This window comes from Pinus tabuliformis, chromosome 5_1 (assembly GCF_031772625.1).
Source record: "Pinus tabuliformis cultivar Carrire ecotype Pingquan chromosome 5_1, CPIR1, whole genome shotgun sequence".
NCBI lineage: Eukaryota > Viridiplantae > Streptophyta > Pinopsida > Pinales > Pinaceae > Pinus > Pinus tabuliformis.
In genome coordinates, this window is record NC_142305.1 from 554530033 (window position 1) to 554547694 (window position 17662).

Genomic DNA, 17662 nt, shown 5'->3' on the forward strand with positions numbered 1-17662 from the left:
TAATGGTAAATACACTCACAACAACAATAATGGAGAGAATTTGTTATAGTGAAAAACTACATTCGACAAATGAAATGACAAAACCAAAAACAAATAAACAACCAAAAGCAGAGCCCAATAATACCCTTTACTCTTACCACTTACCAAATTAACTCCACATATCTCATACAGAAGGCACACACATGTGAAGATATTGATCAAATTTCCAATGTCTATGCACATGCTGAGATATTTACCGAATTTATGATATCCATGCACATGGGGAGATATCTTAGACTAGAAAGAAGAAACTTGGGACAAAAACTCAGTGTATTCAACAAGCTCTCTCAAAGGGCATAATTTTTTTGACTCAAAAAAATGTAATACCTTTAAAATAATGTTAGAGAGGCTTTTTGAGAAGGAGAAAATTCCATTCCATGACCTTCAAAGTCACAAGTTAACACATTTAATTCAAAATGCACTTGCATAGTGCAAAAGAACAAAAAATAGGAAGTGTGAAACAAATTGCTTTTTGGTTAATGCTTGGTTTGACGAGGAGTACAAAAAGGCAAGAAGAGCTTTGAATGAGTCAAAGAAGAATAACATAAACCTCACAGTTTACAAGCAGATTTTAAGAAAGATAAAAGTTGATTTCATGGTCTCAAGGAGGGAAGAACTAATCTTCATTAGGAGAAATAACCCCAAGTTATTTTGGAAGGAGTTCCAACCGAGAAAGAAGCAAACTGAAAATAATATTATAGCTTTTCAATGGTTTGATTATGCGAGACAACTTTATGAGCAGGATCCCAAGGTTGACCCTACCCCCTTGGTCAACACTACTACTGAACTTTTCACCATGCAATAGGTCGAGATGGGTGTTGGAAAAGCAAACGACTGAGTTGAACTTCAAGTAGAGTATCTAAAGTGGGGTTTGAAAATTCTTGCACCTCACATTACGAAATTTTTCAACAACATCATTCAACAAGGGTTCCCCATGTATTTGACAACTAGTCTAGCAATACCTCTTTTCAAGAGCAGTGATGACAATAATCCCTCCAATTTTAGGACCATAATTATAAACCCTTTGTTTGCAAAGTTATTTGGAATTATGCTAGAAAATAAATTAACAAGTGGGTGGAAGAAAGAGATAAACATGCTAAAGGGCAAGCATGTTTCAGACCTAAATACTCCATGGTTGATCACAATATAACTTTAAGGCACATCATTGAAAAAGTTTGGGAGAAAAAGGAGGAAGCCTTTTGTTGCTTTGTTGATTTCAAAAAAGCTTTTGACATGGTCCCTATGGATAAGCTTTGACACATAATGGAGGAACTTGGGGTTTCTATGCATCTTAGAGCAACTGTTCATAGGCTGTATGAGGAGGTGAAAGTCAAAATCAGAACTTCAACTAGCATCTTTGAAAGTTTTAGGAGTGATATTGGGGTCAAGCAAGGGTGCCCATTGTCCCCTACCCTTTTTGGTTTATATATTGACAAACTTGAAGAGTGGTTAAACTTACAAGGCAATGATGGTGTCCATTTGGGCGAGTTTGTTATAAGGTTTCTTTTATATGTGGATGACCTTATGCTGATTTCTAAATATGCACTTGGCTTGCAAGAGCACTTACTTTCCCTTTAGCATTTTTGTAGAAGGGTGGGGATGAAAGTCAACGCTAGCAAGACGAAAGTTGCGGTTTTCTCTAACAAAAGAAAACATAGCCAACAAAAGTTCTACTTTGAAGGTATTACTCTTGAAGAAGTTGCATATTACAAATACCTCATAATTGACTTCAACAAAAATCTAATTTAGGAAGGTTGTAGAAAGAAACGAACTTTGGGAGGTTGGATAACATTTGATGCTTTTCATAATAGGTGTAGAGAGGCAAAGCTACGGGATTGGAAGACAACCCAAACACATTTTGGGCTTTTAGTGATTCTGGTGGTTCTCTATGGTTGGAATTGTGAGCCAACAATACATCTAACTTACAGTGGAAGCAAATTGAGAAAATTTAGAAACACTTAATTACAAACAAGTTCAAAATTAAAAGCTCAATTCCTTGTGATATCTTGCTAAGTGAAATGGGAGTTGCTCCTATTGAAGTAATTGCTATGTTGCGACTTATAAGATATTTTAAAAAATTTGAGCATATGAAGAGGGCAGATGGCCTAAGGTTGTCTTCAATGACATATCGTGCAAAAGAAAGAAGACTTAGATGCAACAAAATAACAAATGGTTCCATAAATGAGATATTTACTTGAACATGTGCCCCACAAATAGTAAAGAGATAAATGCTTTTGTTATGAATAAGTTCCAAAAGTGTACTTGGGATAAAGAGTTAGGGAGAAAGGGAAAGTATTATATTGAAGAGTCTAATCCCACTCGTAATCATCATAAAAAGGAGTACATAGGGTCAATATCTCATGAAGAGCCAAAATTCTTATTCCCCAATTAAGAACTAACTCCCGCCAACTTCTTTGTGACAATGAATGTGTTAGAAAAGAACAAAATAAGTTTGGGAAAGAGTATGTATTTTTTGCACTACTAGAAAAAATGGAAATAGAAAAGCATTTCATTTTACTCTATAAAAACTTTAAAAACGCTAGAATCATTTATGTAAATATCTCGACAACCCTTGAGATAATTTATTTAAAAAAATACTATTGAAAAATGGGAATAACTCGTTGTCATGTTGTATAAGAAAAATGTTGAATATAGAAATAAAATCCAGAGACTATTATTACTTTTACTATTTATAGCCGCGTGGAATTCCAATATCTATTAACATATAAAAATAGTTACCAAATTTCAAATATCCATACACACAGATATTTACCTATTTTCCAACCTCACTGGAAACAATTTACTCCATCGAGAAAACTTCCCACACCACCTCCGAACGAATGAGAGTCACGATAAATGCTAAATCTTTTAATAAACATATTTCTTAAACCCCCACTTGAATATTTCCGTAATGGAACTCACACTGAAATCGTGAGAGATTTGCAACGGATACAGTTTTGGACGAGTTTTGTGCCTGCCTAGAGTTAAAAAGTCATTCGCAGGGATTATTCAGGAACACCATTTACTTGTGACCCACGTCGGGCCAGCAAAATCTAATCCATCCGAAAGGTATTGAAAGGCACACTACGCTGATGAAAACCGCTAAGATCGAACAGACAGTAGCAGCATTAGTTTACACAAGCAGAATTAAATTGTAGAGCAGAGCTGTGTCTTCCAGGGAATGGCTATGGCCATGCAGGCCCGGGTTCAATCTCCGTTAAGGCTTGGGGTGCAGGACTTGCCATCCATCCATTCATATACAACATTATCCATCACCCACTTTTCCCTTCCTTACTCTCACAAGAAAGTGCCTGTACACTCCATGGATATTATAAATGGCAAGGGAAATACAAGGAAAACATCGGATGGCAGGCCTGCTAGCTCTATGCTTCTCAGCAAGGCCGTAGCAGTGGAGTCGCAGACTCAAGTTGAAGGCATCTGCATTGCTGAAGATGTCACTCAGGTATTCATTCTTCAATACATTTGGGCTACTTTGCCATTATTCTAATATACAAGTGGAGTTTCTGAATGAGTTTCTGAATACTGCATGGTTTCTTTAGGAATAGGCTGGTATATGGCCTCTTATTTATGGAAAATATTGCGAAGGCTTAAATTATGAACTAATGCCAACTACCTTCAAATTTGTAGCCAATAAGGGCGTTTTTCACCTCTGTATTTTTTTTCAGTTGAAGTTTGAAACCCACAGTCCGAGTAGGTGAGTCATCATTTCCATCACATAGTTAGTGTTTAGGCTAAAATATATCCCTACTGACTATCAACGGGGTGTTGGTTCATTGGTGAAGTTAATAGATTGCTCAGCTGTTTACCAGGGCTCCACTCTCGCTATGGTCTGTCCGTCTGAAGGGCATGAATTTTGAATGAGGCTGGGTGCAAATCCCTGGAGATTTTGACAGACTACATATCTCTGAGAGTGGATACCTGGCACGTAACCGAAAAGAAGTGAGCTCTTTGTGATGCAGCCCTTTGTAGCATGTTTTGTTATCACCTACTCCCACTTCTGTCTCTCTTTATATGAAATACAACTTACCAATTAATCTGTGTAAGTATTAATAAGTTAATTTTGCAAAAGGATTGAACCATTTGGCTAGAGGTGGGCAAGGGAAGCTCAAGGATAAGCTGTAGGGCATATGAATTCCTCATTTTGATATAACGAGTCCTAACAGTTTTCCCTCCTTCACGCCAAAGATGGATTTCTTAGGATTTAGCAAAATGCAAACACTCTATAATGCAAACAAGACTAGTAGCCTTAAGTTTGGAATCCACAATTAGATAAATGAGGTAAATTAGGATGATCCCAATTGAATATTGCAAGGAAATGCTCATGATTGTTGAACGGCAGTACCACTGCTAGTTAATTTGAAAGGACATCTACTACAAGTAAAGGTTTGCCATTTTGTGCCGAATGTAGTTTTATAGTTATCCTTCACCTGAATATATTTCTATGTATATTCTTCCGGGCAATGGAAGTATAATCATACCTTGAGAAGCCATATAATGAGGATAACATGTCTGAACTGACCACTTGTTCGAGAAGATCTATGGTGAGAAGTGGCAAATTAACCTTGATGGGCATCCTATTTAGATCACAGAAGTCAATTCAAAGGCAAATTAGTTTTCTTCCTAGTCGACACCAAATTGTTAATCTATGTATCTGACCAGAAAATTTTTCTTTGCAACTAATATATATATATATTTTCATAGGTACACCGCTGTATATTCCATATGAGGAATATACGTATACTGTCAACATCTGTCATGTCACTTGCGGGAATTGTACCTGGGTGGTGAGGATTCCATTCCTTCCTCCCAACCACCCAAGATAACCCCAATTGACTTTTTGCAACTAAATCTTTCTAAGATTTCTATTAATTATAGCTTCTAATATAGGGTTTCTGGATCTTTGCTTACAAGTTTCACCTTGTGACCTTCGGATTAATCTGCTTTAAATTGTCATAACTCCATCCAAACTTCATATATGTCTCTAAATATCTTTGACAATTGAGTTAATTTTTTCTTTTCTTCCTCAGAGTAAAAAGATCCTATTTGGACCATCTTTGGTTTAGTTTTTGTAACAATAGGATGACTTCGCAACTTTGTAGGAAGGCTACAGGATGAAGTGTAAATAAAAGAGGTAGCTGTTGGAAAATATTTGGAAGATTACAGATGAAGTTGGTTTGATCATGAATGTTTGAAAGTATTCTTGACAAGTTTTATGTCTCACAAGTAATATTTGATGAATTCATTGAGGTTCATATACAACAAGAACAACTTTTGGAGTCAGAGTTATGCTTTCAAATATGCTGAAAGAAGGGAGTAAAGGAAGTGATCAGAAACAGTGATTTGATATAATGTATTAAACAAGAAAAGCAGATGGGGTTGATAATAGATTATTATCATTTGTTTTATTTTTTCTTTGAAAAATACATCTTTTAAATTACTGAAACGAAGGAGAGAAGGAACTGATCAGAAAGAGTGATTTTATATAATATATCAAAGAAGAAAAGCTGGGTTTGATAATAGATTATTATCATTTTATTTTGAAAAAAAAGTGCCTTATTTTAACAAATAGGTATGTACAGAGCTGAAAATAAGAGCAGAAGGGTATATACAGTTGTAATGTCCCAAAGGAGTTTTTGCCCTTAGGTTTACAAGAGCACAAGATAAATTGTAACAGTATCACAGTATTGCTTTCAATTCCAGACAGAGGTATTATTGAACACACAGTAACGTAGCAAGTAGTGAATTTCAATAGTTCACATCTGTTTACAAATTTACAACTTACTCCTAATGCTAATACACCAGCAGACCTGGCTGAATAACGTTCAGCCATTCTTAACGATGATAATCCCTTTTTACAGACATCAGTAATTAATATAAGGGCTACAACATCAGTCAAGTACTTAGCAATATATCTGATTCATCACACTATTAATCACTTACAGAATTACTTGTCTTTACTGTCTCAATAGAAAGCTTAACAATGTTCCTCTTACAAACTCGGTTGCCCTAACAATGCCCTAACAGACAGACCACTGTGTCTTATGGGTGCTGAGTAGACCTTGCGGATTGCCCTCCTGCCGCAAGTCTATGCTGGTCCAACCTTTGCCGCTGCCTAAAGTGTCTTGAGGATGCCGTTGGCACCATGCTAGGCCACTGCTGCCTCCAAAACCTTCTCCACTGCACTTCGCTGCCATAGGAAACTCGTATAGGCCTCCACTAGCCCAAGACTGTTACTCGCTGCTCAGTGAAATGTCCACAACACCTTGCTGTCCAGGGTTAGCCCTAAAAACTACTGTCCGAGCTTCAGAAGGATACCACTGTTCCAACAAGGCCCTGGGAGGTGAGCTGCAGCCCTAATTTGGACCTCAGGAAACCCTACTACCATAAAAAGGGGTCCGATGTCACACTTGCCCTCACAGGTTCTGTGTTGCCACAGATAAGTGCCAGAAAGAGGGCCGCTACTTCAATTGGAGGGCTGGTAATAATCCGCTGCTCTCACAAATATCTCAGACTGCTTCGCTGCCCTTTATAATAACCACAGAAACCACAGAATACATTTCAAGCCATCAGCCCAACGAATTTCTCTCCTTGAATGCCAAAACCAGATGAAAATGCCTTAGAACAATTGTGCCAAACAGATGAGAGAAAAGAAGGGATTGGCTAGGGTGGGATCATCACCACCGAAACCAATCAAAAGAAAAAGGGGTCTTAAAACCCTCAAAGCCTCAGCTCACAAAACAGAAATATCCAATCCACCATGATGAGAAAATGATTTCTCCTCTCTCTTATTTATAGATTCCTTATGGGGTCTCTTCTCCTTATTTTAATGTGAGGGGTTACAAGTTTCCCTCCACTTAGCCCCAATTCTAGCTTCCTCCACAAGTTTTGCCCCAGTTACCCCAATTTACCCAATGTTGCCCCAAAAAGATTGAATAATGGGTTTCCCCCATTATCAATGACTATAGCCTATGAGGTTGGATAGGCTACTTCGTCCTTCCTTGGCCAATTAATTAGTAGGGAACATTACAGCAGTGGAGTCTTATATCCTCTTCTTCAGTGCTACTAAAGCAGAAATAAAATTACAGTAAGCTATAGCATCTAACTCTTTGGCATTCTTCATCAAAAGGCAACCTTTGGCAGATGATTGCATACATACCTCTTCCCACAAAGAATGACAAAAAGATTGTACTGAACTAACCTCATTGGAAAATACATATAGGTACAATAGCTTCCAGATGGTAAATAATGCAGTGATTTGAAGACATTATCAAATGACAGCGAAGGGGATAAATTACTATGGGATGAGAATTGCCAAACAATGCCGCTCACCAATGAAGTTGTCCCTGAAACAAAACTGAGTGTCTATTTTGAACATATCTCTAGCAGTTTCTAGCAAATATGCACTCCCATAAGATGTGGTTCACTGTTTTTAGTTGGCTGCAAGAAAGGAAAGGACCATCCGTCAGTCCACTCATAGCAAGGCAGGCTTTAGATGATAGCCCCTGGTAAACAACGAACAAAGAAAAAACCTAGAGTTTATAGCTGAGGTGGAGTGACCAAACACTGTGCAGTTCGCAAGTCCGTCAATCCTCCAAATCATAGGATATCCATCTGGCATTCAGTATTGGAGATAATGGATGCTTCTATTGCTAGATAATATCGTACTGTTTGATTGGCTTCCTTAATTTCTATTCCCAATCTTGCCACACAGGTCCCTGGATGTTAGTATTCAACTTATACAACTCTTTAGAAGAAATTTTCCCTCCTATGTCTTTGATAGCTGGCTTGCTAGATGATATCAAGTACTTCTGATGAGCTAGCATCATGTAATCCATCTAGTATGTGGTCTCAAAATCCCAAAGGGTATCTTGCTTTGTCGAGCAAGCATTCGAGCAGCCTGATTCAGGCCCAAGCATAAGGGGCATGGAACTTGAGCCAAACATTGCATGGCGGGGATAGAGAGAGAGAGAGAGTGCTTTCTTGTAGTAGGCCAAGGAAAAAGAGAGAGTGTTTTTCTGTAGTAGGCCAAGGAAAGAGAGATGGTGTTTTCCTAGTGGGCTAAGGAAAGAGAGATAGTGCTTTCCCTTTAACGTAGTAGGCTTCAAATCTCTTAAGTGAGCTTTTTGGGAGTGAAAAGCCGACTAAACAACTTTCGACAAAAACTGAGCATCTGGGTTGCTTTAAATTGAATAACTATTTATTATTCTTGTTCCTTCTTTCTCTTTGAAAGACTATGAATATGGGTAAGCTTTCCCAGGGGAGATGACTGGATGATCCAATTCATTAAGAATTGATTGTGAGAAAAATAACTATCAATGAGGGAAAAATGTAAGACCTGTTTATCTATGAAAGAAGGCCCAAAGAAATAATGTAGTGGGAGATTCGTATGTCCTAGGAAAAAGAGGTTTTTGATGAAAAAGGAAACTTTCTAAATGTCGTAAATAGAAAGTCCATCTAGATAAGATATTAGTGCACCTAGTTAAGAACTTCTACTCTAGTTGTGGAAAATTATCCATCAATGTCACTACAAAATATAGCAGGCCTAGTGCAAAGCCTCACTAGGAAGATCCAGACCTCATGGAAACCAGAGATCGGCCACCATTGTCACCTCAGTGACCTTTCTCCAACTGTTTAGTGGTGAATTAATTGTACAAGGGAGGCTTACCTATATGCAGATCACTTAAAGGATATTCCACAAGAAGGGTTTGAGGTGATGGAAAGGCCTAATGATTGGGATAAGGTATTGGTGGAGCCAAGAAGGCTAAGGTACTCTTTACCAAATTTCAAGTACTTTATCTGTAGACCACTTAAATAGATTAGCGGGCTTATATAAGTTAGGTTTTGATAAAAATTCAATGATATTGCATGCAATGTCATATAACGGCTAGAAGAAATAGACTTACAAGTATAGATCAACAAAGGTATAAGGCTATCAATTAGGCATGTCGGCTTTAGGGTATGCAATTGAGCTTTTATGGCTAAAACATGCGTAAAACAACAATAATAAATATGACGTCAACCCTAGTATTAGGGTTTTAGTATGCAATTAATGCTAGATTTTGTTTTTTCTCCAATTATTAAATGCAATCCCTACTGAAAGGGCAATAACACATCAAGTAAAATTACTATTTAGCAATATTTCAAGGAAATCCCTAACCTTAAACCTAGATGCCTAAAATTTAGAGAGGAGAGAGAAAATAGTTGTAGAGGTAATGTCCCCATCCGCCTACGAGACATAAGGAGAAGATTTTGCTAGCCTAATTAAGTTCTCGTAGGCTAGGACAAGGAAAATTAATCAAGGGAACACAATTCGCTTAAGAGAACACTTTATAAAAGCTAAAGTGGAGAAAAGGGGACATGGGTCCTAGGCTAACGAAAAGTCATTTTTAAATTATAAAGTGAGAAAACCCACTAAAATGACTTTATTAAAATAAAAGGTAAAAGGGTGACAAAATGGTCAAGTGAGTTATAAAAAAAGGAAATGAGGAGTCTCTTTTCGTTATTGCATTCACTCACTTGAAAAAATAATTTTTTGGAGAGCTCTTGAGAAGAGAGTCTAGGGTTTGGAAAACCCTCATTCTGATTGCTGGTTTTGGTGTTGAAACTATACACCCTAGCTAGTATTGGAGCAGAATCACTCAAGTTTCAACATTGCACTTCATTGTTGACGAAGAAGACATTGGAAGAAATTGAGTAAATATGAAAGTGTTATCAATTGATTTTATAATTTGTATTTTAGTATATTAACTCTTCTATATAGGCCGAGTTCTGGGCTACATTGGGGCCGAGATATCACTGTTTTTTGTTGGAGTATTGGGCTGAGTTCATCTTCTTTGTTGGGTGGCTGGGTCTGAGCCCCATTTAGGAGGCCAAGGGATCCTTACTGTTGTTCCTTAAGAAACCAATTTCCTGGCTGTAGGGAAATTGTGCTTAAGACATTAATAATGATTGCTTACTGTCACTTTTGTTTATTATATTCTCAAATGAAGGACTTGGAAAACTTGGCCTTAGACTCTTAATACATGTATGACTAGAACATTTCAGAATGCCATTTATTACTAAATATAAATGATGAATGAGGAAAGTTTGAAAGGGAAGTTAATGACAATATGCTGATTTTTCACAAGAACTATTATCTGTAACTTAGAGAAATTATGATTATGAGAAATAAGTCATAGATAATATGCTAGTCTTTCACAGAAACTACTATCTATAACTTAGAAAGGAAGTGAGGACTTTAAGTATAGGAGCGCTCTTTAAGGGATTTTACCCTGCAGCTTCATTACTATACTTAAAAAGAAGAAAACATTGCATGACGCATGATAGCGAGACTTACAAATTATATGTAACAACTCCTGGAAACTTGTTAAATTTGGACAACTAGGTCCAAACTCCATGTTCTGATGCTCAGATTAAGAGGCTAATATTTTTGTTGGATTCCTCTTTCTGAGAGGTGTAAAATCCATATAAAAATAGTCTTAATCCGATGAGCAGAACTTATATTTTGAATTTATTATTCTTAATAAATTATATGTGCAAAGGTCAGCCAGTTTTGTAATGTAGGCTCACATGCCCAACAGATGTGTCACACACCCTCATTGATGGATATATATATACAGGAAAAGTTGGAGAGAATTAGATCACAAAAAACAACTCACATCTTCCTCTCTCATCCTAAAAAGTACGAGCTACCTGGAGGACGAATTTCAGCCACACGTGGGAAGGACGAAGAGGATTTTTCTGCTGCTAGGGTTTCGCAGAAGTTTGACCAGCGTTGACTTTGGTCAACGCTTGGTCCAAACAAGCTGAAAACTTGTGGGAGGTTCGATTTTTGAAGGCCATACTACCTGGCACAAAAATCGAGGTCAAAGGGTTGACCGTTTTGCTGCTGCGTTGACTTTTAGCTTGCTGCCCCTTCGTTGACTTTTCAGGACAACGTTGACTTTTGTAGAACTGACTTGGGTTGACTCATCTACTGGTTGGAGGGTTGTTGTGACACATGCTGGGCTGGCTGACCAAAGGAGACTTTGCTGGTTGAAGCATCCTGTTGACCGCCGAAACAAACACATACATTTTTCTTGTTTCTGATTTGTCTTCTGTAAGATCTGCTTATATGTTCTATCTGCATTTTGCTTATCTACTTGTATGATTGCTGTGAGAAAAGTGAAATTGCTCTTAGCATAGAACATCTACAAAACTTTACATGGTATCGGAGCTGAGGTGAAGACAAACTCTATCTATAGCAATCATCATCGAAGGAAATGGATTCCTCTAAGCTTGAATTCAGGGAGAATGACAAGCTGACTGGAAGTGATGACTTCAATGCCTGGAAGATGTTATTAGATCTCAAATTAGAAGATCATGATCTCCTAGATCATGTGACAGGGAAGATTCAAGAACCTCCATCAAATGCCTCTGCTGCTGTTAAACACAAGTATAAGAAGGGAGAAATCAGAGCAAAACTGCTGATCAGGGAATCCATAAATAAGAGTCTGGTTGCCTACATATCTGAACTAGGCACATCCAAGGAGATGTATGACAAACTGATACTTATGTTCCGAGTAAACAATGTGAACCAAGTGCTATTCCTCAAGAACAAGTTGAAGAATATGAAGAAGGGCCGAGACGAGCCTATTCAAACTTTCTTTATGAAGTTGACCGAAACCAGGAACAATCTGCTAGCTATTGGGGAGACAATAGCTGATCGTGAGATGGTTCTCACCGCACTTGGAGGACTTCCATATGAATGGCAAGTATTCACAACTACCATTCTCAACAATAATACCATCCCTAACTTTGATGAGCTTCTGTCTAGATGTATGCAAGAAGAAACAAGGATGAAGGAATTTGATAATGAAAGAAATGCTGCCTATGTTGCTCATTCCCGAAAGAAGAACTCTGGTGGTTCCAAGGACAAAGGAAGGACTAAGACTCAAAAGAAGAAGGGTAAATGTTTCACCTGCCATAGGACTGGACACTATGCTAGAGAATGCCCCTTCCAGAAGAATTCTCCCGATAGTGACGACAACAACAACAACCGAAGGAATGGGAATCAAAGAAATGACAAATCCAAAGGAAAGAGGAAGGCTCACTTTGAAGGAAACCATCCACCTTCTAAAAGGACCAGAAATACCAGGTATGAGGAGTCTAATGTTGTTGATAAAAGAAATGAGTATATTCTAATATCTGCTCTCTCAGCTGCATCTCCGCCCGACACTATGGATGTCTGGCTAATCGATAGTGGTGCCTCAAGACACATCACCGGATTCAAGGAAGCACTTTCTGACATGGTTGAAAGGGATACTAATCTAGAAATTACCCTTGGGGATAATGCCACTTATCCTGTGAAAGGGACCGGGACTGTGACCCTCCACTTGTCTCAAGGACAAGTCCTCCATCTACAAGATGTACTCTATGTACCCAAATTGAAGAAGAACCTTGTGTCTGTATCTGCCATGGAAGACAAAGGATTCAATGTAACTTTCTCTGATGGAAAGGTACTCATGTGGAAGAAGAGCTTCAAGGAAGCTATCTCAATTGGTTTTAGAGTTGGTACACTCTACCAGGTTGGAGGGAGTCCGTTGGGAGCTATGACTTGTGATACTATCCGTCAAACCGAACTATGGCACCGAAGATTTGGACACCTTCATTACAAGGCTCTTCCCGAAGCAAGGAAGGTGGTGACAGGGATGCCTGATTTTGGAAATAATCATAAAGGTGTATGTAAGGGCTGTGCTGAAGGAAAACATACAAGGGGACCTTTCCCCTCAAGTGTCACAAAGACATCTGAGATATTGCAACTGGTCCATTCTGATCTTTCCGGTATGTTGCCTGTAACATCCCTGGGGGGATGTTCTTACTATATGACATTTACTGATGACTTCTCTCGCAAAACCTGGATATACTTCTTGAAGAAGAAGGATGAGGCTTTCATGTGGTTCCGTACCTTCAAAGCCTTGGTGGAAAATATGACCGGAAAGAAGATCAAGATTTTGAGGACTGACAATGGCACTGAATATGAGTCAAATGAGTTCAAAGACTTTTGCAGAGAAGCTGGCATTAAGAGGGAGACTACCACTGCATATACTCCTGAGCAGAATGGTGTTGCTGAACGCAAGAATAGGACTATTGTGGAAGCTGCCCGTGCCATGCTATGTGACCAGGGTCTTCCAAAGTTTCTGTGGGGAGAAGCTGCAAATACTGCTGTGTACATTCAAAACCGATGCCCTCATTCTGCTTTGGACTCCAAAACTCCTGAAGAGGTTTTCTCTGGTAAGAAACCTGATGTCTCACATTTTAGAATTTTTGGATGTCCTGTCTATTTTCATGTGCCGAAAGAAAAGAGAAGTAAGCTGGACGCTACTGGGAAGAAAGGAATGTTTGTGGGCTACAGTGAGACTTCTAAGGCATATAGAGTCTATGTACCTGGTCAAAGGGAAGTAGAGATAAGCCATGATGTCACTTTTGACAAAGATGCTTCCCTGAAGAAAGTAGTAGATCTTCCTAGATCTGAAGAAAACCATGAAGAAAGACCTGGAAATCTGGAAGAACCCCAGGATGAGACTATGCCTGATGTTGAAGAGCCAATGGACCCTATTGATCCTTCCCCTTCTCTAGGAAAGAGGCCATCATGGCTCAGGGACACCCTCGAAGATGCTGAGGGTCATGCTGCCCCAAGGGGAACATTCCGAGAAAGCAAGAAGCCGTGTAGATACCAAGGGTATCTAGCTGCCATGAGTACTATTATACAATTTGAACCTGGATCTTTTGAAGAAGCCATCAAGCATCAAGTCTGGAAGGATGCTATGCATGAAGAATATGAGGCTATTATGAAGAATGATGTCTGGGATGTGGTCCCGAGACCGAAGGACAAATCTGTTGTCACCGCTAAATGGCTCTACAAGATTAAACATGGATCTGATGGGAGTGCTGAAAAGTTTAAGGCAAGATTTGTTGCCCGTGGTTTCTCTCAAAAGGAAGGAATTGACTATGACGATATATTTGCACCTGTGGCTCGATATACCACCATTCGATCCATCATAGCCCTTGCTGCTACGCAAGGATGGAGTCTTCATCAGATGGATGTCAAGACTGCTTTTCTGCATGGTGCAATAAAGGAAGAGGTGTATGTAGAACAACCTCTGGGATTTGAAGTTCAAGATCGAGACACTTATGTCTGCAGGTTGAAGAAAGCCCTCTATGGGTTAAAGCAAGCACCCAGAGCTTGGTATGAGAGGATGGATATTTACTAGATGAAGCTGGGCTTCACTCGAAGCAATGCTGATCCAAACCTTTACTTTAAGGTTGAGGAAGGAAAGCCTCTCATTCTAGTGCTGTATGTGGACGACCTCTTCCTGACAGGTGATGACCCTCTCATTCATCAATGTAAGAGGGAGCTTGTTGCTGAGTTCGAGATGAAAGACCTAGGACTGATGCACTATTTCCTAGGCCTGGAGGTCTGGCAGAGACCTGGAGAGATTTTCCTTTCTCAAGGAAAGTATATTGTGAAGCTTCTGGAAAGATTTGGGATGGTGGACTGTAAGTCCGTGTCGACACCAATGGAACTCAACTTTAAGAAGTTGAGTGGCAGCGCTGCAGGGCCTATCTTGGCCAATCCTACTGAGTATCGTCAACTCATAGGAGCTTTGATGTTCTTAGTGAACACCCGTCTGGACATATGTTTTGCAGTGAATACTTTGAGTCAACAGATGGTTGAGCCTCATCATTTTCACTGGGTTGGTGCCAAGAATCTTTTGAGATATTTTCGGGGCACGATAAACCATGGGCTGAGATACACTGTCGGGAGTGTGATACTCCGGGGATATACTGATGCCGATTGGGCTGGCAGTGTGGTGGATCGTAAGAGCACATCTGGATGCTGTTTCAATCTTGGTTCTGCTTCGATCTCATGGATGAGCAGGAAGCAGAAGTCGGTGGCTTTGAGCACCGCGGAGGCCGAATACATTGCTGCTAGTATGGCCTGTTGTGAAGCAGTTTGGTTGAGGAAGCTCTTTAGTGAGCTGTTCCAACATGTGCTAGATACCACTGTAATACTCTGTGATAATCAGAGTGGGATTCGTATGACTGAGAATCCTGTGTTCCACGACCGATCCAAGCATATTGATATCGGGTACCACTTTATCCGGGATATGGTACAGCGAGGCGCCGTAAGGCTCGATCATATAGGAACTGATGAGCAGGTCGCGGATATTCTCACTAAGCCCCTGGGGAAGGTCAAGTTCCTAACCTTCCGTGAGAATCTTGGTGTCGTGGAAAGACCCTATGATGTGGGTCCTGTTGGACAATGAGCTCTGGGAGCTCTGGGGGGCTTTGGGGATAGCTTCTCGGAGCTATAAGCACTCATAATGCTTCTGCCCCACCCTTGTGATTATTGAGCTGGTTCGCCACTCATTTAATCTGTGCCCCGTATGCATCCTACCCATTGAGTTCAGGGCTCATGGGAAGTACCTCTCATTTGGCCAATGAGGTGTGGAAAAGCTAGAGACTATTAGCAAAGACTGATGGACGCATCAGAGATTGCCGTACTCTCTATCTAGGATGGCATGGTCCAACCACTTGATCTGGGATCAAGATTTGTGAGGTCTGGGACCTCTGGACTGATTATGTCAGTCGGGGAATGATGTCTTTGTGACTGACCCACTTCTGTTCTGAAATAAAGAAGCTAGCAAAGCAAGTTTCGGCGGGATGACTCACGATGTTAATTGCACTAATAGATGGAGTTCTCCCTAGTTGAGAGGGAGTGTTAAATTTGGACAACTAGGTCCAAACTCCATGTTCTGATGCTCAGATTAAGAGGCTAATATTTTTGTTGGATTCCTCTTTCTGAGAGGTGTAAAATCCATATAAAAATAGTCTTAATCCGATGAGCAGAACTTATATTTTGAATTTATTATTCTTAATAAATTATATGTGCAAAGGTCAGCCAGTTTTGTAATGTAGGCTCACATGCCCAACAGATGTGTCACACACCCTCATTGATGGATATATATATACAGGAAAAGTTGGAGAGAATTAGATCACAAAAAACAACTCACATCTTCCTCTCTCATCCTAAAAAGTACGAGCTACCTGGAGGACGAATTTCAGCCACACGTGGGAAGGACGAAGAGGATTTTTCTGCTGCTAGGGTTTCTACTACTAGGGTTTCGCAAAAGTTTGACCAGCGTTGACTTTGGTCAACGCTTGGTCCAAACAAGCTGAAAACTTGTGGGAGGTTCGATTTTTGAAGGCCATACTACCTGGCAAAAAAATCGAGGTCAAAGGGTTGACCGTTTTGCTGCTGCGTTGACTTTTAGCTTGCTGCCCCTGCGTTGACTTTTCAGGACAGCGTTGACTTTTGTAGAACTGACTTGGGTTGACTCATCTACTGGTTGGAGGGTTGTTGTGACACATGCTGGGCTGGCTGACCAAAGGAGACTTTGCTGGTTGAAGCATCCTGTTGACCGCCGAAACAAACACATACATTTTTCTTGTTTCTGATTTGTCTTCTGTAAGATCTGCTTATATGTTCTATCTGCATTTTGCTTATCTACTTGTATGATTGCTGTGAGAAAAGTGAAATTGCTCTTAGCATAGAACATCTACAAAACTTCTAGTTGTTTCATTAATCAATGATGTTATCAGAAATACAGTGGCCTGGTTCTCCAAAATTCCAACCCTTTCTTTGTAAATTTTCTTCTTTTTATACATTTATGAAACTGTTAAACTGCTAAATTGTTTCCCTAACTATCCGAATTTAAAAACCATTATAGAATTTATAGAGGTTAAAAGATACCTCAAAGAACATAACATAACAAAAAACAACTAAATTCACAAGAAGACAATAATCACTGACTGCTCTGTTAATCGGCTGTTGGGTTCTTTTGTATATGCTTAGATGATGATTAATCCATTTTGGTCATGATAAACTGTGTTAGCCATACCTAAATCTGGACTTAAATATGAATTAGGCGTTTTGATTGACCAAAACACTAAGAAATTCAACCCACTGGCCCTTTTCTTTTTTTGAAATTTAGTTTTAACGCCGATTTTTCCATTTACACAGCAAAATCAACACAAAACTCATGAAGCGGAATTGAAAAAGAATCAATTTGATTTGATAAACCTATTGGATCCACCTGTCTAGTGCTGCATTGACTTTCCATTATAAGTCGCAATCGGCGCTTATTAAACGGTGTATCAGATCCAGTGTTAACAATTCTGCAATATGGTGGACCTGACGGTAGTATAAAACATGTCACATAAAGTATCGGGTCCGACCATCGTAATCGCAAGCGACCCTTTATGCACCTTTAAAAATATTGAACTTATATATAAATCCTTTGTATCTACGCTTTCGAAAATATAATGTAAGACATGCTTTTTCCACTTTTAACACTGTTCGCACAACTATTGAGGCATACCCGTCATCGCAATTAGCAGCCGATGTTTTCCATATATATACATATTATGTCATTGATGTGACGGACTCGCCGTAGTCATGAAACGTAATACATAAGCTTTCAGGTTTGGCTTACCCATCTCGCAATCGACGAAAGCACATATAAATATAACATGTTATGTGATATGGCGGACCCGTCGC

The 17662-nt window shown here is 39.4% G+C and overlaps 1 protein-coding gene across 15 annotated transcripts in view; it reads left to right on the forward strand.

Annotated features, from left to right (window-relative positions):
- Nucleotides 1–2857: 2857 nt before the first annotated feature.
- The window catches only part of LOC149166013 (cysteine synthase-like), a 284623-nt gene continuing 269818 nt past the window's right edge, over nt 2858–17662 (forward strand). For 5 of the 15 annotated variants that reach the window (XR_016260806.1, XR_016260807.1, XR_016260808.1 and 2 more), the window contains exon 1: nt 2861–3502. Coding sequence is in view for 10 of the 15 variants with exons in the window: in XM_089432438.1 (XP_089288564.1) it covers nt 3221–3502 (282 nt within the window). In the remaining 5 variants the exon portion in view is untranslated. Of the gene's footprint in view, nt 3503–17662 lie in introns of all 15 variants that reach the window. The other 10 variants (XR_016260809.1, XM_089432440.1, XM_089432446.1 and 7 more) reach the window with 6 other exon arrangements.